The 22,954-nt window shown below is 54.8% G+C and overlaps 1 protein-coding gene across 1 annotated transcript in view; it reads right to left on the bottom strand.

Annotated features, from left to right (window-relative positions):
• Positions 1 to 434: 434 nt before the first annotated feature.
• LOC131477953 (bone morphogenetic protein 8B-like) overlaps positions 435 to 22,954 on the bottom strand; it is a 92,788-nt gene continuing 70,268 nt past the window's right edge. The window contains 6 exon segments of the mRNA XM_058680404.1: positions 435 to 715; positions 3,459 to 3,569; positions 3,987 to 4,066; positions 4,778 to 4,971; positions 12,588 to 12,755; positions 13,167 to 13,317. Of these exon segments, the coding sequence (XP_058536387.1) occupies positions 569 to 715; positions 3,459 to 3,569; positions 3,987 to 4,066; positions 4,778 to 4,971; positions 12,588 to 12,755; positions 13,167 to 13,317 (851 nt within the window). The 3' untranslated portion in view covers positions 435 to 568.

Raw genomic sequence — 22,954 nt, 5'->3', positions numbered from 1 at the left:
GCTATAAGTTAACTTCTTCCGAGAGCCAAGACTCAACTCAGTCAACATGGTGGAGACAGTTGAGGGAACTGGGAGACCCCCCAGGTTCTTTCTTTCTCTTGGAGTCTCCCCAGGCAGAAGGAGGTGTCCAGGGCAGGAGACGACACCAAGAACAGGAAACACCTCCTTTTCCTGTACTCCTAAGTCCCAGGCGCTCCCAGCTTGGCCTTTTCCTGCCATGTCGATGCCCATGTCCAGAACCCAGTGAACTGTAATCATGCCCAAGTGCTACACCTGCAAAGGCGCATAGCCCTCAGCCCATACCTGAACCCTGTGCAAGGGGCACACAGCTTGAGTTAGCCAAGTTCAAGTGCCAGGTGGGCCAGAAATGACTGTGGGCATATCTCAGCCAGTTCCATCTCTCCAGAGAGAGCAGCAAGCACACTGTTCTGGGGTTGTTGAGTGTGAGGCTTGTCAGAAAAGCAGGGCAAAGGGCCTGGCAGAAGCCTGGCAGGAAAGGTGTGCGGGGACGTTGCAGAGTCTCTGCAGAGGGCTGGGGAGCGCTGGCTGCAGTGGGTGGCAGCCAGGCTCAATGGCAGCCGCAGGCCTTGACCACCATGTTGAGGTGCTTCCGTAGGATGACGTTGCTGCTGTCGTAGTAGAGCATGGAGGTGGCGCTCAGCTTGGTGGGTGCACAGTATGCCTTGGGGACTGCATCTGGCTTCATCAGGTGCACCTGGGTGCAGGAGAGGGCATCAGCTCAGTGGCTGCCAGTTTCCACCTGCTCCCCACCCTGGCCCACCTTGGGGAGCTCAGCCCACTCACCCCCCTCCCACCGCCGCACTTCATGCTCATTCTTGACCTACTACCAATGTGACATCCCCCACGCAGCTGTTTCTCTGCATGCTGCACTCAGCATGTGTCCCAGACAATCCCTGCCCCATGTATCGTGCAGCCTCTGTCCACCTCAGCCCCATTTCCTGTTTCCTGCTGTGCCAGTCCCTAGCACACTGCGGTGCCTGGGATGCCCGCTCTGCTGCAACTGTGGAGAGCCTCCTTTCATGCTTCTCCCCTCAGTGCCACCATTCCCCCTCAGGGATCTTGTCTGTCTCAAACTGTGAGCAAGGGGAGGCTCAGAGACAAACCACCTGCTCTACCCGTGCTGCCTTCTGGGATAAATGTCACCATCCTAACGATGGCCGGCCAAGGCAAATAGTAGTCTTTGCAGATAACTGAGGCATACAAACTACGGACAATGCAGCCCTACCTAAATCAGTGTGCACTGACCAAAGGAGTCTATTGGAGTGAGTTGCCCACTTGCAGCTTCCAGAAAAGCCCTGTTCCTCCCACCACAGGCCTGAAGGATGATGCCAGCCTCCAGAAGGAGGGTGATGGTGGAGGGGCACCTACTTCCCCAGTCATGTGTTCTGGGTGTTCTATGGACCAGCCCCACCCAGCCCTTGCCCAACAGGACCACAGAGCTGTTTGAAGGGCGCTTGTCTTCCCATCCTGGACTGCTGCACTTGGCTCTGAGTCCATGCCCCAGGGGGTTGGGTGGATACCCAGCCAGATTGACTCAAGAGTCACTGTCCCCTGCTTGTCCAGGGACATGGACAGGGACACAGAGTGGAGGGAGTATTTCAGGGGGCAACCAGAACACACAGTAGTGACCCATGGCAGGCTGGAGCCCTGGGGACAGTCTACATCCTGAGGAGGACGTGGGACTGGGAGAGGCTGAACAGCTCGGTAGAGCAGCTGCTGAGGAGCCTTGCATGCCCAGCCAGGGGCTCATCATGGGGAGAATGAGAATTCATGACCAAGACCAACCCAGGCAGCCTTGTGTTTGGTGGGATCCTGCCTGCTGCTTTATGAACAGTCTCCCCATGGGTGGACATACAGGACCCACGGAGGTCTGGCTGCCCTCGTGCACCCCTGTCTCCCTTGCTCCAGAGGCTTGGGGAGCCCTCTTTGCCCCTGCCCTGTGCTCTGTCTCCCCCTGGAGAGGTTTGCATGGCTCAGGGACCCTTCACAGTCCTCATGACTCAAGCATGAATGTACTTCCTCAGGAGTGCCAGACATGTGGGTCCAGCTGCCCACCCCTGTACCCAGGGTCTAGCAAACCCACTCATCCCCTCCCTGCCCACCCCCCCTCAACAATCCTGCCTCCATGTCACGCCTTCCACTCCTTGGCCTTGACCTCAGGAATACTGCCTGGAGTCAGTCAGGCCTGCTCTAGGGGGAGTGATTTTGACTCCTCACCTCCCCACTGTTCCTTAGCCTGCAGTGTCCACCCTATTCTTATCTCTGTGGCCTTCTCTCACTTCCCCACCAACCCTACTTGGTTCAAGTTGCCATCGTCCGACCCCCTGCCTCCTTGCCCTCCATGTTGTTAGAACCTTCCAACAACGTCTCCTTTTACTTACAATAAAATCCACACTCCCTCTGCCCCTCTGCCCTCCCCTTCCCTGCTCTCCTCCAGCCTCACCTCCCTCTGGTCCTGAGCCTGCCCAGCTCCCATCTGTACTTGGGACCTTGCCCTGCTCCGCTCCCTTGCAGCTGCTGACCCTGCTCCTCCTGGGCCACACAGCCTGGCCCAGGCGCACTCCATGGAGGGTCTCTGGCTCTCCCGAACCTGCTGGAGGCCTCCCCAGAGAACAGCAGTGCTCTGCCCTATTGCCTGGCAGGTCATGAGCACTCATGTTTGTGAAGCCACTGTGTGTGTGGGCAGAAGCTATGGCCAGGCCTTGGTGTAAGGGGGTCTCAGGTCTGGGAAAAGCAGGTGCATTCATTGTCTTATGAGCCTCTCCATCTTGGGCTAGACCCTGCAGGTCCTAGCATCAACCCTTCTCCCGGAAAGGCTGTTCTGGGCACCCACAGGGTCCTCGACTTTTGAGAAAGGAAGTGTCACCATTCCTGGTCACTCTTTTTATTGAGGACTCTCCTACAATGGCACCCTTATTAGGGGTGCTGCTGCTGGGGGGTAGAGGGGGACGGTGTCTATGAGGTCAGCCTCATCGCTAGAAGCTGTTCCTACACTGAGAGGTCCTAATCAAGGGAAAACACAGCCAACAGAGCTCCAGGCAACAGCCTGAGGCTCAGAACCAAATCCCAGAGGAGCAGCCAGGTCGGCTGGTGGTGCTCCTGCCTGTGCTGTGAATAGTGGCATGTGCTCCAGCCATTTCAAGGCAGTCAGAAACACCAGTGCCTACCATGCATGCGGGCACAGATACCATGTGGGCAAGTGCATCCATGGTGTGTGCACTCTCCTCTGCATCAGACACGTACAAACAGGAACACGAATGTCCCCCACATGCGTGTGCTAGGCCCTGGACACACCCGACTGTTTCACAGGAGGCTGCAGGATTTGCATACGATCTCTGTGTGCAAATGTGGCCTCATGAGGAGCAGCTGTCACTGTCCCCACAACTAGACATGCCCATCGCACCTGCTATGCCCTCCCAGGATGCCACAATACTGACCAGGGACTACAGGATGGTGTGGTTGGTGGCGTTCATGCAGGAGTCTAGTGGGAAGACACACTCACCCTCACAGTAATAGGCCAAGTAGTCCTGGGGGGCAATGACCCAGTCCTGGGGGGAGAGGCAATGGAGGAGGTGAGCCCAGCCCAGCACCCTCCCCCCACCACTGCCCTCCATCCTCCTGGAGACCCTGCAGGAGGGCTGGGCCCCAGCTCTGTCCCCATCACCCTCCATCCTCACTCTGCCTCCCCAGCCTGCCCCCACCAGGCCATCTGGGGCTGCACTCCCAGTGGATCCGCAGGGCGCAGATCAGCATCCAGACACCTGACAGCTTCCTCGGCCCAGGCTTGGATCAGCTTCAGCTTCACCACAGTTGAAGAAATTCACCATGAAAGTACCACAGTATCACTTTACTAAGTATAGACTCCCAGAAGAAAAACGTCAAATCAATGCCCTTCCCCCTGGAGAGCCACGGGACCCCTAGGCGGGGACAGTTGCTGAGGGAAGAGGAGCAGAGTCACCAATTACCAGCCAGCCAAGGTCCCGGAAGCTGACATAAAGCTCATGCCGGCGGCAAACCTGCCGGCCACTGGAGCCATGGATAGCACCTGTGGGAACAGATGGTCAAGGTCATCTCAGAGGTTCCAGGGGATGTTGCCCTCATGAGCACATTTGACAATGAACAATGAACTAACCACCGGCTCTCATAAAGCCATCCCTGGGGCCCCAGTGTTGCTGCGACCCAGCTCAGAACCTTCCATAACCCAACTGCTGCCAAGGATTCCATCTCAACCCCGACTCCCTGGCCTCTGATGCCCCAGGGCAGCCCAGCAAGACCCTTGGCCATCCTGTGGCTCCTCTTCTCCTGTCCCCCTCACCTAGCATGCCCACTCCATAGGTGCCAGGGGCTCAAGTCAAGGCCATCCCAGAGGCCAGCTCCTGGTGCAGGGAGGGTATGGGGGTGGGTCCTGGCCTGACCCCCAAGGACTGACCTTGGCATAGGGCATCCGGGCCAGTACAGAGAGTCTCAGGGACGGGGGAGGGGGGCACAGTTGCCCAGGGAAGAGGTGGCTGAGTCTGACAGAGTCTCCCCGGGGAGAAGAGGAGGGGACAGTAGGTGACAGGGACAGCCAGGACAGAGCTCAGAGGCTGAAGGCAGTAGCCGCCATCAATGTGCGTCTGGGCACAGGACAGGGTCAGGAAAGGAGGCAGGAGAGGAACAAAGGCTTGAAGCATGCAGAGAGCCTGGGGGGTGGCTGCCCCAGTCTCACCCACCCCACTCCCCAGGAGCCTGCCTGCCTTGGGCTCGCCAGCCTCACCAAAGATCCCTGGCAGTTTGTGGGTGTGCGGTAGCTCATTGGTTCTTTTTGGCTGCCTCCTCTTCAGGGGCCTCAAGGCCCGAGGAGCATGCCCAGGACTTGGGCTGGCCCTGAAGAACGTGACCATGAAGGGCTGGCGGGAACGTGGGGCCCGCTGCCCCAGCAGCCCGGCCAGGCCAGGATCCACGCTGAGCCTTGAGACAGAAAGCAGAGAGGGTCACTCATGGGCGCCAGCCTTGCTGCAGTTGCATCTAGAGGTTAAGGGACAAGTACCATCCCCTGCCCAGCCTCAGTTTCCTCATCTGCAGCCCTGAGTCCCATGTGGAGTGCAGCTCCCCTCGGGTGGGCACAAGGCAGTGGAGGAGGGTGGCTGGAGGCCTGAGAACCGCAAGTGGCACTGGCCCAGGGTGGTGATGCTGGCATCTGTGGGGTTCACAGATCTCATTACGCTCCCCTGGGTTCCCCTGGTCCCGTCTCTCCCACAGTCTGCTTCTCATCTTCACAGAGAGTTGCGTAGTCACGAGTACAGTCCACTATCTCTGCCTAGGTCGAGGGACACCAGCATGGGGTCCTGCCGCCCCAACATGCCTGCTTCTTGGCAGCCCCCACTCGTGGTAGCATCTGCCATGCCTTGGGGACCTGTATGCCCAGCAAAGGCCCGAGCCCGGCTCTGATGCCCCCCAGGGTCTGCAGACAAAAGGCCGAGCCCTGTGAGGCAGGGGCAAGGGAATACAGTCCCTCCACCAAGGTTCCACTGCCCTGGTCTCATCCCACAGCCCAAGTTCACAGTCACTGGGCCCAGCTGGTAGTCAGATAAAGAATGGCTGCAAGCAGAGGTGAGACTTGGACCTCAGTCCTGGGAAGACGAGAACCCAGAGAAGCAGGGTTTCCCCACTCACTTTGAGCCCAGGATGCTGCTGATAAACTGGGAGATTAGCCTGGCACATGAGGAGGCCTCCAGTAGAACCACCCTCCGACCCTGACTGGGTGCCAATGCCCGTTTTCTCCTTTGCTGTGGGAGCAGTTGCAGAACCCAGGGAAGCCATAAGAGAAGCTCCAACCCAAAACTCCCTGCCGGTCCCACACGCTGCCCTCCATTCTCCTGGGCTGTTCCATTGGCCCCATGGCCCCACGTGCTGCCCTTCATTCTCCCGGGCGGGTCCCACGAGCTCGCTCTGAAGCCTAGGCAGAGGTCAGCACAGCAAAGCTGTTTGTTCGTCTTTGTCCATGAGCGTTCTCCCGGCTGTCTGATCTGCAGCATCAGCAGCCCTGTGAGCGAGTCCCTGTGACAGGTGTACCTTCACGTCCTGAGGCATTCACTCCTGCTAGGTCACAACCGAATGGAGCTCTTTGTGCTGCACCTGTGTGCAAACTGCTTAGCCACATTCTGCTGGCTCATTCTAACAGCTCTTTAAAGAGCGTGCCAACTGTTCGGTTTCCATACACACACATTTGATCTCCATGTTGTAATCATGACACCCCAACATATGCATACATCTATATGCATGTATGTAAGCATATAGACACATATTTAGACAGACTGATTATCCCTTAAGAGAAATGCTTGGGAACAAAAGTATTTCAGATTTTGTCTTTTTTTTTACCCCAGATTTTTTGATATTTGCATATGCATAATGAGATAACTTAGGGATGAGGCTTAATCATAACATGTTAAGTTGTATTCACACTTTATACACAAAATTTCAAGGTAATTGTATGCAATATTTTTAGTGCACCTTTGGGTTTTTTTAGTATTTATCTTTTTTGAAAGGAAGTTACAGAGAGAAACAGAAACACAGAGAGACCCTCCATTCACTGGTTCATTTTCCAGATGGCCACAATGACTCAGGCTACACCAGGAGCTTCATCCAGGTCTCCCATGCAGATGCAGGAGTCGAAGGACTTGGGTCATCGACTGCTGCCTTCCCAGGCCATTAACAGGGAGCCAGCTCAGCAGTGGAGCAGTTGGGACTCCAAACAGCTCCCATGTGGCATGCCAGTACTGCTTAATCTTAATATTTCAGCTCAGGTTCATGCACCTGTGCACTGAAATGCCGGAGTCCAGCTCCAGCCTGGGTTTCGGAACTCGGGAAGGGTGCGTGGATGAGGCGCAGAAAGAAAGAGACGGACCACTAGGATTCCATGATGATAGTGGACACAGCAATAAAACCGTCCGTTTTATTTATACAGAATCAGTTAAACTCTGGCTCAGACTTTTTACGTCATGATTAAATGGGTGTTTCTGAGAACAACCCTGCCATCTGCTTTACCCAAAAAACAATAGAAATTCCTGCTACAATTCTTACCCTACAACCTAATCTTGTGTCACAAAGAAAGGAAGAACCTAAAGATTAAGAAAAGAATGAAACCCTAAATACAGGTCCCTTGTTTAGCATAAGGTCAATGGAGACAGCCAAGACAGTAGGAATAATAGAAGGCCCTTTTGTAAGACATTATTATTGACATTAACCTCCAAGCTCACATTGCGTAAAAAACCAGTCTCACAATAGCAAAAATGTTTAGACAGATTAGAATTCTTCTGCTGAGCCGGCATAGTAGGCACGGCGAATGTCCAAGCGAAAAGCACCGACACACGGAGACCATGGTGGTGGTAGAAGTGCTGGGAGCCGTCTGCTCCTAAGCCTCTTTGTTACATATTATCTCCTCTTCCCCCCAAGTCCATTAACAGGACAATAGGACGTCAATGAGTCTGCAAAGGCCAGGTGCTACTGCCGTAGGCCTGATTCCTGAGTGCTCAGCTAAAGCAATGTAAATCAGCTCCTCAGCCCACAACATATTCCCCCTTCTGTATTAAAGCAGACTTGAATGCGCCTGTCTTAGGTTGTGGACTCTCAGGTTTAACAGCCTTACCCGTCATGGGGAATCTCCGTAGCATGACGGAGTCCCTGTCTTAGGTTGGTTCGTGCCTGTGTCCATCTTACCCGTCACTGGCTGCCTTTCAACGCGTTGTCTGCTGCAGCTGCTCAAACCATACTTGGGGAGGCTGGCAAACCTGTTCCAAGGCTAGGAGTGATATCAACTCAGTAGCAATGAGCAAACACCAGTTCCTGGGCTTGGGAAAACAAAGCACTTCACGGGTGAAACATACATGAAAGGCACAATGGGAGACAAGAGGCCTTGAACTTAGGAGTAACTTAGATCAGTAGCAATGAGCAGACAGCAGTTCCCAGGCTTGGGAAAACATTTTGCACTTGCACAGATGATACACCAGAAATGCATACAATACAACAGAAAGGCATACGATGGAGTACAGGAGGCTTAGACCAAATCTAACAATATCTGCTATTTCTTTTCCAACAAGTCAACCCACAGTCACAGCATAAGCATGCCCACCCGCTCATGTTCATCAGTAAAGTCCTGTTGTTCCATAACTCTGGCAGTCTGTTCTGCGACCTTGTTACTGGCTATGATGGTCGCCGTTATGCCAAAGTCTCTTTTATTCTTATTCAGTCCCAACAGGCACAGGCAGGATTCAGGGCAGCTGCAGGATAACAGCAGAATCGCAATTGCCATTCCAGCATGCTGTCAGGGTGCACTGGAACTTGGTGTCATTCACTTCAGAGGCGTCTCCTGTACAGTCAAGGGGTCCTTCCACATAACATGACCCTTCTGCTTCTGGTATCCAAGCAAAGGAAGGTGGAGCTGCATCCAGGTGACTGTAGACATCCACCGGGCCCTGCCTCAGCGGGAAGTTCCTTGTGGCCCTGCCTCATTGGAACAATGTCCTCACACCCTCGTGTCTCCCACATCCACTGCACAGACCCCAACACTGAAACCCATCACATGAGGTCAGGTGTAGAAATTTTCACTGATGCCATCATGTTGGAACTCAAAGAAAAATTCATGTGCTGGCACTGTGACACCATAGCCTAAACTGCCAACTGTGATGCTGGCAACCTTTTTGGGTGCCACTTGAAGTCCCAGTTGGTGAAATTCCCTTCCCAGGAAAAGCAGCAGAAGATGGCCCAAGTCCTTGGGATGTTGCACCCATATGGGAGATTTGGATGGCGGTCAGGGCTCCTGGCTCTGGCATGGCTCAGCCCCAGCTATTGTAGCCATTCCCACATCTCACATATACACATAACATCCCACATACACACCCATTCACAACTTCTACACACCCATTCACACTCACACCTCCTACATATACATAACTCACACCCCACCATGTACACATATCTCACACTCACTTACACTTCAACACACTCATTCCCAAACCACTGACTCAGACGGAGCTTCCCTGGAGGAGGCGGCCTTGACGTTCAGTGTCTGCTACTGTTTCCCAAGCCAGTCTCCTTCCCTGGGAAACACGGCTGCCTTTCCTGGGGACACTGAGGATCAGCAATGATGTGGAAATGTAAGGAGTTATTCCAATATCCTTCCCTGGACGGTGCCATTCCTTCTTCCTCACAGCTCATGAAGTTCGTGCCCGCCTAGCCATCCACCAATCAGATGTAACTTGGCATTCCACCTGAGAATCCCACCCCAATCTTCCAGCCCCCTCCCCAACTTCGCCCACTCGCCAATCATCCCTAGGCATTCACCTACAGGCACCAATCCCCTGGGGGCCTGGCCTCAATCCCTCCCAATCCCCACCCCCTACACCTGGAGACAAAAAGGCCCCCCCAGGTGTGGCTCGCTCTCTTATCCCTCCCTCTCTTACCCCACTCTTACCCCTCTCTTACCCCTCTCTTGTCCCGCTCTTATCCCTCTCTTACCCCCCTCTCCCCTCTCCCCCTCTTTCTTGCTCTTCCTGCTCCGTTGGAATAAACCTCCTAAGATACCTCGTTGCGTCTGGTGTGTTTCAGCTCACGGTAAAGAACCAGGTTGTGGGAATTAGCTGCGCGTAATAATATCATAATATCATATGGACTAGAACACTCAATCTTTTTAAATAACTAACAGGGAGGAGCTGGGAGTTCACAGGGAAATAAAATCCCACACAGAAAGGAAATCCTTGGAGAAGGAGGACAGGCTCCAGGGGGATGGTGCCTCTAGCGTCCATGCATGCCCACAGGGATGCTCGGTTGGTCCTGGTCACCACAGCAGTGGCCAGTGACCTCCCCTTTCACCTCCTTTGCTCCTTCTGTGTTACCTGGGTTTCCAGAACCATTGTCCTGCCCATGGGGGGCCTCTCTACATGTCTGCTTTACCCAGAACATGGGGAAGATGAGGAGGGTCTCCAGGAGCTGTGCCCAATCCCAGACCCCTGGGGATGAGTGGGCACTGTCTCCTTGGTGTTTAATTGTGCTCAAGTCCCTCCTCAGAAGACAGGGTCTGTCCAGCAGATACCTCCGAGAGCCAGGCATCCGTGTGGCCTCTCACGCCCTCTTGGGCACACCGCAGGAGGGTATCCCAAGAACCACATACTTACTCGGGGCCAACAGGGAGTCACCTGCTACACCGGCCTGAGGTTCGGCAACATGCAAAGGCACAGCTCCACAGCTCCTGCTGCTCTCCACTTCGGCCACCTGCAGGCCACTCAGAGCTCTGCCAGTGTCAGCCTCTTCTTCCTGTGCACTTGGAACATGGCCCTCTGGGCAGTGATGCGGTTGCTACACTGCTTCCTGCTCAGCTGCACGGGGCTCTCACCCAGGAGCGTGGGGGCCTTGTCCCTGGGGCCGTGTTGCATGGTGACCAGCGCTTGGGTCTTGTCACTGGACGCCAAGCCCACGACCCTGCCTATCTCTGACACCTTTGCCCCAGGTCATCCTGTTGGCCGGGTTACCTTATTTGGAGACCTGCATGGCACCCAGCATGGTCACCTACATGTGGGCCCCGTGGATCATGACAAAGGAGTCATCTCTGGAGAAGAAGCCACCCGTGGGGAGCAGGGCATCATGTGTTAATCCACTGACGACATCCATGTCCACTTTGCCTTTGCCCAGAATAAAGCTCAAACCCTGATTCCATTCTTGCTATGCTAGCAACAGTCCTGTGCCTGAACTTGCTGGCCAGCAAAGGGATACCTAGACCCATGTTGCCCAACATCTGAGAACTCCAGTTTCCACACAGGCTTCGACTACCCCCTCCCATCACTTGCCACTTGCCACTTTGTCGGTGCTCTATCCTCTTCTGGAATTTCTGTCCTGAGAGCACGCGGTCCACACAGATGCTGGGCAGGTGGGTGCTCTTCAGGCAGAAGGCCCCCACATCCATGAACTCCTTGACCTCTATGGCCACAGCTTACATGGCTTTGTTCATGGGAGCGTCGCAGTAGAAGACCATGTTGTGGTCACAGGCAGTCTTCTGGCCCTTGACCAGTGCAAAGGTGGCCCTGAAGAGACACTTTAGCAGACATTGGCGGGCGGCCCTCCAATGCCCTCACATGGCAGGGCTGGCTTCAGTTGGCCAACACCCCTGGGAATAGTAGCAGCTGGGGGGCACACCCCCTTCCTGCACCAGGTCCTGTAGGTTCTGGGCATGTGATAGGTGGGCAGCTCGGCGCCTCCACAGTGGATGCACTTGGCCAGGGTGCCCTGGGTGTGAGCTCCACCTGCAGCTCGTCCGCCAGGTCCTGGTGCTGGTGCAGCATGTTCTTGCTCAGGTATGGAACTACCTGGTGGCCAGGAGCAAGCCCAGGCTGAAGTTGTCCACGGCCCATGCTGCTGCTGATCACCCACAGGCCCCTCAGGCATGTCTGCAGCAGTGCTGTGATCAGCTTCTCACAGATCTCACAGAAGCCCCTGACTAGGACCGACACCCCGTCGGAGTTGGTCTTCACCATCTCCATGGGGAGTGGACATGGGCCCGGGGTTGGGCAGCCAACCTGCAGTGGTGCCAGTCCTAAACGCCCGGCAGGGACACAGCATCTGAACGCTGAGCCAGGAGCCACAGTGCCCTACGGCTGCTGTGTCACAGCACAGAGGGTGTTGGGTGGCTGCTCCAGGCCCTGCTTGGTGTTGGGCAGTAGGCATTGGAACAGTCCTGGCCCATATTGGAAGGGAGCTGTTCCCACAATCCTTCCTGGCCTGGGCTGGGGCCACCACCAGACAGTCCTATCCTGCGGGCCCTCAACCCGGTTATTCTGATTTGTAACCAAGACCGAGGCTTTGGGTGGCAGTCCAGCCTTTGGCTTGGGTAGCTCTGGGGTTTTCTGATGGTTGCACTGGGGCTGAGGGCCCTTCTCATCACCTGCTATCCAGGGCCCCAGCGTCGCTGCACTGATAGCTGAGCTGCTGCTCGCCAGCTTTCTGCAGCCCCAAGCACACTGTGCTCCCAGGAAGCAGGTCCCTGGCTCCTTAGAGTGGTGGAGCTCGGTGGGCTCCTGTAGAAACCAAGGCAGCGACTGCCCATGGTTATTCCAGCTCAAGGACGCCAAGGCCAAACGCCCAACATCCCGCCCGCTCTGCCCGCACTCAGTGACTTTGCCGCCCTCACACCCCTCCTCCAGCCCCCTACCCTGTCCACTCAGCCCCTCCACACCCCTCTTCTGGGACCCTCCTGGGCCTACCTTCAGAGGCTCCATCCTCACTGCCTGGGATGAAGGGGACTCAGCCAACAGGTGCTGTGGGCCAGTGGGTGAGCGACTCATCATCTGCAGATGAGGAAACTGAGACATGGGCCATGCAGAAGTGGGTTCAAACACAGGGCCCTGGATGCACTTGCAGGCCCGGGTCCTCCTGTCAGGAGGGAGGGGTTCTGGTCCAGGCAAGGTCTTCTATCCAGGATCACACTCTACCTTACTGGCATTCCCCGAGGGATCAGCTGTGGAAGCCGCCTGAGACCAGCGAGGCCAGTGCCTCTGCTCCCAGAAGGTCCTGCGGGTTCAGCCTCTGAGGAGCCCCACCCCCAGCCCTGAGCCTCACCATCCTCCATCTCCACATAGAGGCGGAGTCCCAGGTCCTTGTGACGGTTCAGCAGCCAGCGGTCACTGGCCGCTGTGACGTCCAGCACCAGCCAGCCCTCCTTCCCAGCCTGGAGCGTCTGAAGATCCAAAAAGAACAAGTCAGACTCCCTGTGGACACGAAAGAACAATTAACCATGGGCCACCAGCTGCCACTGTGCATCTAGTGCCTGCCTGGGGATGTCACAGAGCACCTGCCCTGCCTGACTTGGAGCTGGGCCCATCTGTGCCTTGGCTCCCAACGGCAACCACGGTGCTGGTTCAGCATCTATACTCATGGGGACACAGGCTTGGTCACCCATTTCAGGCCCCACAGCTAGGCTGGGAGGACAGGGACTCAAAGTTGGCTGAGGCCTGGAGCCCACACCTGCCTGACCCTTCTGTTCATTCTCCCAGGAAGCTCCCCCTCCTCCTCCTCTGGGAAATACCACTCCTGTGCCTGACCCAACTGGACAGGTCACAGCTCAGCTCCTGTGCCATGACATTGAGCCTGAGACCCCGGGGCTGGCTCTGGGGAGGTACCTGTTGGCATGCTCCTGGACCACCAGGGCGCTGGGCTCCTTGTAGATGCGGAGCTCGGCAGCTGTCACCACCTCCCCTGCTGGGATCTGAGTCAGGTCAAAGAACAGCTTCCAGCCGGGATCCTGGGGGCCAAGGACATGGTCGCGCTCCACTGAAAGATACACAAGAGTGGGTGTCACCCTGGGCTGGATGGCCTGGGCTTCTGGGGCTGGGGTGAGGTGGAATTTTTCCTCTGCAAGTGGCTTGCTCAGGGGTGTATATGGGGTTCCATGAAGCGGTGTAATGAGGAGGTGTCCAACAGGTATGGAACTACCTGGTGGCCAGGAGCAAGCCCAGGCTGAAGTTGTCCACGGTGCAACAGACACAAACCCCAAACAGCACTCATGTCCTCCCTTGATCCCCTTGTTGTAGGGTTTTTGAACCCCGAATACTGCAGCAACCTCAAATTCTTGTCTCGCAGGAAAGAAGAATTTTTATGCGGACACAGTTCAGTTTTAAAGTAAGATTTATTAGAAAAGCTGAGAAATGAGACTCCCGCCCTAGTGACGGGAGGGGGTTCTGAGATAGAAAAGACCCTTATCCCCTGCCATAGTGGCAGGAGGAAAAGCTAAAAGACCCTAGTCCCCTGCCATAGTGGCAGGAGGAAAAGCTAGAGAGAAAAACCCGTATTAATGGTGGAGAAAGCATCTTTTAAAGGTTCCTCTCAAAGATGTTTCTCCATAAACAAAGGAAATTCCTGGTTTCCATGGTACCTGGCCTTGGGACAAAAGGCCAGAAAGGTGTCACTGGCCAACTTCCTTGGTCCCTTTCTAATGATAAAGAGGCCAGCCTGAAGCCCTCCCCCTTGGCAATGGCTGGAGACAGAATTGGGCGGAGGCTTCAGGTGGGGAATAGATATGTTAATGTCACCCTTGTCTCCTGGGGGAAGCACTCCTGATAAAATATGCATTTGTCTTGGGAGAGACATGTTCTGGTGAATCCAAGACATGGTGGGGAAAATACCCCTTTATATTTGAGAAGAAAAATGACTTGGGGACCCAGAATACCCTAACTGCCTACCACCCAGTCTAACTCCTCTCACACCCTGTGGACCCTGGGCCACAGATGGAACAGAGACAGACCCTCCTCTGCCGGAGTCCAGCTCCGGCCCGAGGTTCAGAATTCGTGAAGTGTGCGTGGAGTTGGCGCAAAGAGAGAAAGAAAGAGACGGACCACTAGGAGTCCATGATTATAGTGGACTATGCAATAATGCCGTCCGCTTTATTTTAGCAGAATCAGTCAAACTCTGGCTCAGACTCATGGTCAAGTGGGTGTTTCTAAGGACAACCCTGCCACCTGCTTTACCCAAAAACAGTCAAAGTTCCTGCTACAATTCTTACCCTACAACCTAATCTTGTGTCACAAAGAAAAGGAGAACCTAAAGATTAAGAAAAGAATGAAACCCTAAATACAGGTCCCTTGATTAGCATAACGTCAATGGGGACAGCCAAGACAGTAGGAATAATAGAAGGCCCTTTTGTAAGACATTATTATTGACATTAACCTCCAAGCTCACATTGTGTAAAAAGCCAGTCTCACAGTAGCAAAAATGCCTGGACAGATTAGAATTCTTCCGCAGGGTGGTCCGGTATCCATGCAAACGAAGGTGGAGCTGCATCCAGGTGGCTGTAGATATCTGCTGGGCCCTGCCTCAGCGGGAGGTTCCTTGCGGCCCTGCCAGCAATGGAACAATGTCTTCACACCCTCGTGTCCCCCACATCCACTGCACGGACCCCAACACTCCTCTGGAGTGCCAAGGCTGAAGGGGAGGTGGATAATGGTCCCGAGGCCACAGCCCTTGGGGGACCCTGAGGGGCAGGGATATGGCTGCCCGCATCTCAGGGGGACAGGGATCCAAGCAGACAGCTGAGGCAGCTGAGCAAAATGATGGGAGTTGGCCTCAGCATCCAGAGAGGGCACTGCAGAGGCAAGGCGGACAGTGGAAGGGCCTAGGGCTGGGGGGTAGGGCTAAGGCCCCAAGTGCATCCTGGGAACAGGGGAAAAAAGAGGTATGGGAAAGGTAGGTGAAACAGGGAGGAGATAACAAGCTTTTGGAAAGTTCCTTCAAGGGCGGGGCTGTCCAGAGTCCCTGTAACCTGTAGGTCTTAGCAGGTTCTGGGGAGCCCAGAACACCTAAGCTGGCCCTGAAGGACAATGGGATAGAGTCCCAGATGTTGGGGAGTGGCAAGAGTTGCTCCAGACAGAGGGGTTCTGTGCTCCAGTGTGGGGGTGCCAGAGGTGCCCACAGATTAAGGTGTTGGGTACAGCAGGGGTCAGGGTCAGTGGGAGAAGGGGCTGGACTGTACCATTGGAAGAGGGGCTGTACTCCGGCTGGGAGGGGGAGGAATGGGGTTCTGGGGCAACAGGAAGCAGAAGTGCCGGACTGGAGAGGAGCTGGGGGCGGATGGGAAGACTCCACACAGACAGAGGTCCAGGACAGGCTGCGGGTAGGGTGGAGTGGGGGCCCAGGCCGGAGACTGGTCCAGCAGTCCAGGCAGAGCCTGTGGTGGTGGGGTCCTTCCCACGCTTCCCCAGCTGCCCAGCCAGGGCATTCAAGAGGCCTCACTTTCACTTCCGTCCCTCTCAAACTCTGAAATCTGTGTTTCCGGAAAGCAGGGGTGGGATCCGCCCTGGGCCTTCCCTTAAACCCCACGCTGAGATTTTAATGACCAGTTTGTGTGTCTTTTTAAACCTGTCCTCCCTGGCTGCTGGACTCAGGGACCACAAGGCGGGGTTTTAAAAAGCACCAGGCTGTGCGGCCCTGGGCGGATGTGGGGACCACTTCCTGTCCTTGTGGTAGGGACCAGGGATGCACAGGCACACACAGCTGTGCGGGGCAGGGCAGGGCTGGCCCCAAGATGACTAGGGACAGAGAGAAATAGAAGGTACGTTGTCCCAAAGCACCCATGTCCCATAGCAGGGCATGCAGCAAATGTCCACCCAGGAGCCAGGCAGCTTCCGAGCAAGGTGGCCAAAGTGAGATCAGGGTCTCCTTCCCCAAAAGCAGAGAGGGTTGAGAGCAGGCCTGGGCCTTTCCTAAATGATGCCCACCTGAATGCAGGCACTCCCTCCTGCCTCCCCACCCGGGTGACAATTGCTGTGTGTTCAAGCAGTGCATACAGCTCCTCCTCGCTGTGACTGTGTGCCATTGTCGCAGGGTATAGGACAGGAGGACAGACAGGGAGGGTCTTCAGTCACACCCTCCCCTCACCTCTTTCCTAACAAGGTTAAGTCCATTTGTTCCAGGAACGGCAGGAACTACCCATGGTCCTACCTGAAAACTGTGGCCACCTCTCTCTCTCTCTCTCTCTCTCTCTCTCTCTCTCTCTCAGCTTGGGGTGGCATCCAAGTCTGTTGAAGACCTCCCACTCCATGGAAATGACCCTGTGGGTTTGTGAGCTCTATTAATTACCTGGGAAACCAGGGCAGGAAACTGCCCACCCAGCAGCACCAGAAGTTGGGGGCTTTTGAGGAAAGTGATGATTTGATAAGTGATGACTTGTGATGATGGATAGGCACTTCCTGTGTCGGTAACTGCTGCAGGGAAGGCCCCTGTGCTGCGGGGTGGTGGGGGCTGCCAGCAGTCAGCACCCACTCCATCCCCTGAGGAAGGATGTTCCACGAAGCAGGGGGGTGGAAGACAGTGTTGGTTGGGACCAGGATGCCGTTCCTGCCCTGTGGTGAATCTTGGGAAGTCTTCCCCTCTCAGCCACCAGGACAGGTAGCTGGGGCTCCTGGTCCCAGCTCTGAGCCCAACCAGCCGTTGTGCGGCCTCAGGCTCCTCATCTGTCAAGTGGGGATACTGGCACCTTTCCCACTGAGGGCTGTGAAAGGGCAGGGACTGTGAGAGAGGAGCAGTGGTCATTCCTTGTGGTGGGTGCTGGCAGGCAGGTGGACCTCCAATTTCCTCACCCGGTGGATGCCTCAAAGTGCAATACCCAGGAGCAGCAGCAGGCCATGTCTAAAACTCAGGAGCGGAGCGTCAAGCCCAGCTGGTCGTGCTGCTGCTTGGAATGCCCTCAGCCCCTGTGTGAGCACCAGTCCTGGCTGCTCTGCTTCAGATCCAGCCCATGCTCATGCACCCGGAGAGCAGAAGATGGCCCAAGCACGTAGGCACCTGCACTCACATGGAGACCTGGATGGAGTTTTGGAATTCTGGCTTGGAATGGTCTACGGCTATTGCAAGCATTTGGGAAATGAACCAGAGGATGGAAGATCTGTCTCCTCTCTTTGTGTGTGTGTGCGTGTGCATGTGTGTATCTTTTCCTCTCTCTGTTAATATGCCTTTAAAATAAATAAGTATATCCTAAATAAAGAACGAGGTGGGGCCCGGCACGGTGGCCTAGCGGCTTAAGTCCTCACCTTGAACATGCTGGGATCCCATATGGGTGCCAGTTCTAACCCGGCGCCTCCACTTCCCATCCAGCTCCCTGCTTGTGGCCTGGGAAGGCAGTCGAGGACAGCTCAAAGCTGTGGGACCCTGCATCCGCGTGGGAGACCTGGAGGAGGCTCCTGGCTCCTGACTCTAGATCAGCGTAGCACTGGCTGTTGCAGTCACTTGTGGAGTGAATCATCGGACTGAAGATCTTCCTCTCTATCTCTCCTCCTCTCTGTATATTTGACTTTCCAATAAAAAATAAATAAATCTAAAAAAAAAAAAAATAGGGTGGGGGATTTGGGAGGTGTTCAATTTTATTTCTCTCTTTTTAAAATTATTCATTTGGGTCTGGACCGATGGTCTAGTGGCTAAATCCTTTCCTTACGCACACCAGGATCCCATATGGGCACCAGTTCTTGTCCTAGATGCTCCACTTCCCTTCCAGCTCCCTGCTTTTGGCCTGGGAAAGCACCTGTGTGGGGCTCCTGGCTCCTGGCTTTGGATTGGTTCAGCTCTCACCATTGCAGCCACTTGGGTAGTGAGCCAGCAGGTGAAAGATTTTTCTCTCTAAATTTGCGTTTCCAATAAAAACAAATAAATCTCACCCCCCCCCAAATCTATTTGTTATAAAGACAAGGAGAGGCATAGTGGCTCAGACGGAGCAATTGACAGTGTATTAAGATACACATGGACGATATGGGAGCCTGCAGAGGACACCTGGTACCACAACAGAGGACAGAACAAACTGATCAACTAGCCCAGCCAAGGTTCGGCAGTGAAAATCTGGGCAAGTGGAGACGCTAAGGTGGACTGTGTCAGCCAGTGGATTCTGCAGCGATTTCATTGTGCTTGGAGTGGCGAGATCAGCAGCAATTCAGAACTGTTGAACTATCAAAACCTCTTGAGCAGTGCCCTTGGAGCCTGCCTCACATGGGGGACCCTGGGATGGGTTGAAGGGTGGGTGTGGCTTCTCCTTTTATCTCCCCCTTTCCCCCAGATACCGGAAGGAAAAACAGAATGTGGAAACAATAGTCTTCTCCACTTTCCTGTAGCCCTTGACCCTTTGAGCCCTAACAACTATGTAAAAATCATAATATATATATATATGAAGAAACAACAAAAAAAAAAAGGGGGGGGGAGAAAGAGAAAAAGAGAACGATTTTCCATCTAGTGGGTCACTTTCCAAATGGCCGCAACAGCCAGTCCTGGGCCAGGCTGAAGCCAGGAGCCAGGAGCTTCATCTGTATCTCCCATTTGGATGATAGGGACCCAAGCACTTAGGTCATCTTCCACTGCTTTCCCAGTTATTGGCAGGTAGTTGGATCAGAAGTGGATGCCAGCACTGCAGATAGTGGTTTAACTTGCTGAGTCACAAAGCCAGCCTCCTCTGTTTTCTTTTTGTAAATAGAAGTAGAGAGCAATCAATGGCATGCACACAGCTCAAGATGTCCCCTGTTAATAGCTGACCTGGGCATAGCATACAGCCTCGGCTAAGTGAGCCTTCGCTGCAGTTGGCCACAGCTGGCCTACTTTGTCACTGCAGTTGCCACTTCCTTAGGGTCCCACACATCTCTCAGCATTCCCGCTTTCAATCTGCCCTGTTCCTACCTTCCCACAGAGCTCAGGTCTGGAATGCCCCCAAAGATGCCCAGAGGCAGCAAGGCAGTCCCAACTCTGAACTCTTGCTCCGGTTACACACAGAAGGAATAGAGACCCAGGACTCCTCACAGCAAGGGACTGCCACAACCTGATGGTGACCAAGACCAGCGTGCAAACCTGAGAGCCAGCACAAAACACTGGCTGCGGCTTCCCACGCTGCTGTGCCATCTGAGGACCCACCGAGGGGACTTACAGGAAAGGTCAGGGACAATGCGCACTCTTGGGTTTTCCCAGGAAAATTCTGCTACCAGCTGTGGGGGTGGGAGCTCATGCCTGCAGCTCCCGGTGGCTCAGATGGGCTGGGCGCAGTGCCAAGGCGTGTACTTGGCCTGGCCACCATCTGGCTGGTGACCGCTGTAGATACATCATACTGGGAAACCTTTCCCCTGGTGGCCATGGGAGAGGCACCGTGGATCTTCGAAGCAAGGTTTCTGGGCAATGAGTGCTTCCACTTTGTGGAAAAAAAAAAAAAATACTCGGTCGAGAGGCAGGATGGCTGATTTGGGGAGTCCCACAGTTTCTCTCTGGGTATATGGGGGTGAGGAGGGACGTGTCTTAGTGTGGTCTGTGGTCTGAGGTCTGAAAGCTTTCGGTGCCATTTGCTTTTCCCAGGTCCATCCAGAAACATCCATGAACTCATTTATTCAACCCTATTGAAAGCAGCGTTTCTGGTGTGCAAGCCAAGTGGACAGCCCAGGCCCCACGCCCACTGTTTACAGTCCTACGGGAAAGTTGGGTAACAAACAAGGAAGTAAGGAAATCATCCTGGGGGCTGGCACTGTGCCTCAACCGGCTAATCCTCCACTTTGCGGTGCCAGCAGCCCACAAGGACTCTGATTTGTGTCCTGGCTGCTCCACTTTCGATCCAGCTCCCTGCTAACGCACCTGTGGAGGCAGTGCAGGATGACTCCAAGGCTTGGGCCCCTGCACCCACGCAGGAGACACATATGGGGCTTCTGGCTCCTGGTTTCAGCATATACTTGCTCTGGCTATTGCTGCCACTTGGGGAGTGAATCAGTGGATAGAAGACCTCTCTTCCATCTGCCCTTCAAATCAGTCATATCTATCTATCTATCTATCTATCTATCTATCTATCTATCATCTGCAAAGATTCTGATCTGTATTTTCTCATGCTGCATGCTGTAAGCTTCTTCCTCCAGGAAGCCACTCGGACCTGACCCACTGAAAGCCCGCTTGCACCTAAGCCCAAGGGGGCCTTTTAGTGTTACTCTGACCCCACAGGTGAGGTTGTTGGTCTGTCCCTGTCCCCCATGCCAGCAGTCCATGTCCCTGCTGTAGCTGTGAAAGTTTGCTCTAGGAAAGAAGGTGCCATCGCTGAGTAAGCATGGAGCTCCCGGCAGCTATCAACAAGCCTCTGTGTCCAGGGCCTGGGCCCATTCTTCTAAAGCACTACTTGTCCTCCAGCCAGTGGCCGTGTCCCCCATTCACGGACCCTTAAACAGGGGCATGATCGCTGTCCTGGAGTGACCTCAAACGTTCCAATGCGTCTCCGCCAGAAGCTACCACCATCCCCACCTGGCAGGACACTGGCCTCCTTCCTTCCTGGCCCCTGAGGGTGGGCACTGATCCCTAGGGACCTGAAGTGAAGGGACTGGGCCTGGTGGGTTGCCATGCTGATGATCAAGGCCCAGGGCCAACTCTGCCACACAGCAGAACCTGGAGAGTTCTACCACCCAGCAACACTGGAGCTGCGGGGAGGGGCCTGGGGCTGCCGCTGGGGGTCTTCCCCACTGGCTGGATTCCTGACTCTGCTCAGGGCTGTTTCCATAAACAGCTCTGTGCTTGTAATTACCCGCCCAATCCTCCGCTGGCTGTAGACCCCAGATTAAAAGGAAGCGCCCACACAGGCCACCACATCAAGCCTGCCAGGACCAAAAATAGGCCCTAGGATCTGCGGGCAAGAGGGAAGCAATGCCTACCTCCAGCTGTGGGAATTTTCCAGAAAGGTGTGGTCATGGTGGTTCACCCCCGTTGGTTTGTGGGAAAGGCTCCTGCAAGGAGATGAGCCAGCACCCCTAACCACCCTGTACCTTCCACCCCTGATGGACCCTCATCAGCAGGAAGGAGAAAGATATAGTCTCCCTGGTCAGAGCAGGAAAGGCTTTGGGGCAGCCCTGCAGAAAAGGGGCGGAGCCTTTCCTGTGAATGAGGATCAAATTGGAGCCCTCGGTGGAGACATGCCCAGCCTGATCAACATCATGTGAGATGGGCCTTCAGCAGGTCCAGCCATCGGGGATGCTGCACCAGGGGAGGCCGCCTGTGGCCAGGCCCCCTTGTCAACAGCTGCCATGGGGATGTTACTGCTGCCTCCTCCTCCAGGCAGGCTCCTGAGAAACTCTGGGGTCCTGAATAGGACTCAGGGAGGAGCCGCATCCACCATCCTCCTGTACCTTCTGCAGAGCTGGAAGCCAGCTCTACCCTGCCCACCGGTTAGGCCCAGGCTCTTCACCCCAACCCCCCTCAGGACTGCCCTGTGCTGCTCTGGCCAGCTGCCCCGGCACCTGCCACCAGGGGTGGGTGTGCCATGAAGGGTTGCATTTGGTTCTGCTTTAAGGGGTGGGAGATAGAGAACCTTGATGTGCCCCTGAACCAAATGGACAGGAAGCACTAGAATCCTCAAAAGAAAGGCACTCACCGAAGGGTGGACTTCCCCTCGGAGAGGTCCTGCTTCCTGGGATGCAGTCAAGGAGGCTGGACACCTCCGTAACCCCTGACCCATACCCTCTTTTTTCAATATAATTTTATTTGTAGACGTTTGTTACATAGGTGAGAGGATGACAGACCCATGCGCACATGGGTCTCTGGGTGGTTTGGGAAGGGATGGGAGGGGCAGGAGTAGGTGAGGGAATAGACCCTGCCTTCCGTTCTGGGATAGTGGGGGCTAGGGAGGAGGGGAGGATGTGTTGCCCCTGGTTGCCACCTCATGTCAGCACCAGAGGATGGAATTGGTCCCCTGATGTCATCCCAGGGGCCCTGCTGTCCTGAGGGTATTCCTTGAGAAGTCTTGATTGTTCTGAGATGGGTTGGCTTCATTGCACCATGTGTGAGATACCACCTCCCACACTCACCAGCTGTCTGTTTTAGTATGTTTACAGCTTTAGATACTTGAAGGAAAATTTGACCTGTAGCGTTATTCAATCTGCTCTTCTTTCCATTTTTATGGTGAGGCACTCAGCATCCTGTCCTCTGTTGAATTAGAGATGGCCCATACCCTCTTAAAAGAGCAATGTTGCATAGAAGGTTAAGTTACTGCCTGCATTGACAGCATCCTAGCTGGGCACCAGTTCAAGTTCCAGATGTCCCACTTCCAATCCAGCTCCCTGTTAATGCTTGAGCTTCTTGCACCCACATGGGAGACCTGAAAGAAACTCCTGGCTCCTGGTTCCAGCCCAAGCCACTCTGGCCACTGTGGCCATTTGGCGAGTGAGTCAGTGGGTAGAAGATCTCTCTCTCTCTCTTTCTCTCTCTCTCTCTCTCTCTGCCTCTCCCTACCTCTATGTTACTCTATTTAAACACTTTTTTTTTAAGGAGCAGTGGAGTTTTGACAAGCAAAGCTGTACATGGATGTGCTCCCATGCAGAAGATACACGATGAGGCCAGGCACAGGGCAGTAGGTAAGAGCAAGCTGCCCTGGTTTAAGGGTGCACCATGTGAGGGAGCCTGCAGGCCCTATGCACACTGCACACAGCTC

The sequence above is a fragment of the Ochotona princeps genome, chromosome 2 (genome assembly GCF_030435755.1).
Source record: "Ochotona princeps isolate mOchPri1 chromosome 2, mOchPri1.hap1, whole genome shotgun sequence".
In the NCBI taxonomy this organism is placed as follows: Eukaryota; Metazoa; Chordata; class Mammalia; order Lagomorpha; family Ochotonidae; genus Ochotona; species Ochotona princeps.
Note: the sequence above shows the minus strand (reverse complement) of the source record. Positions and strands in the feature narration are given on the sequence as shown.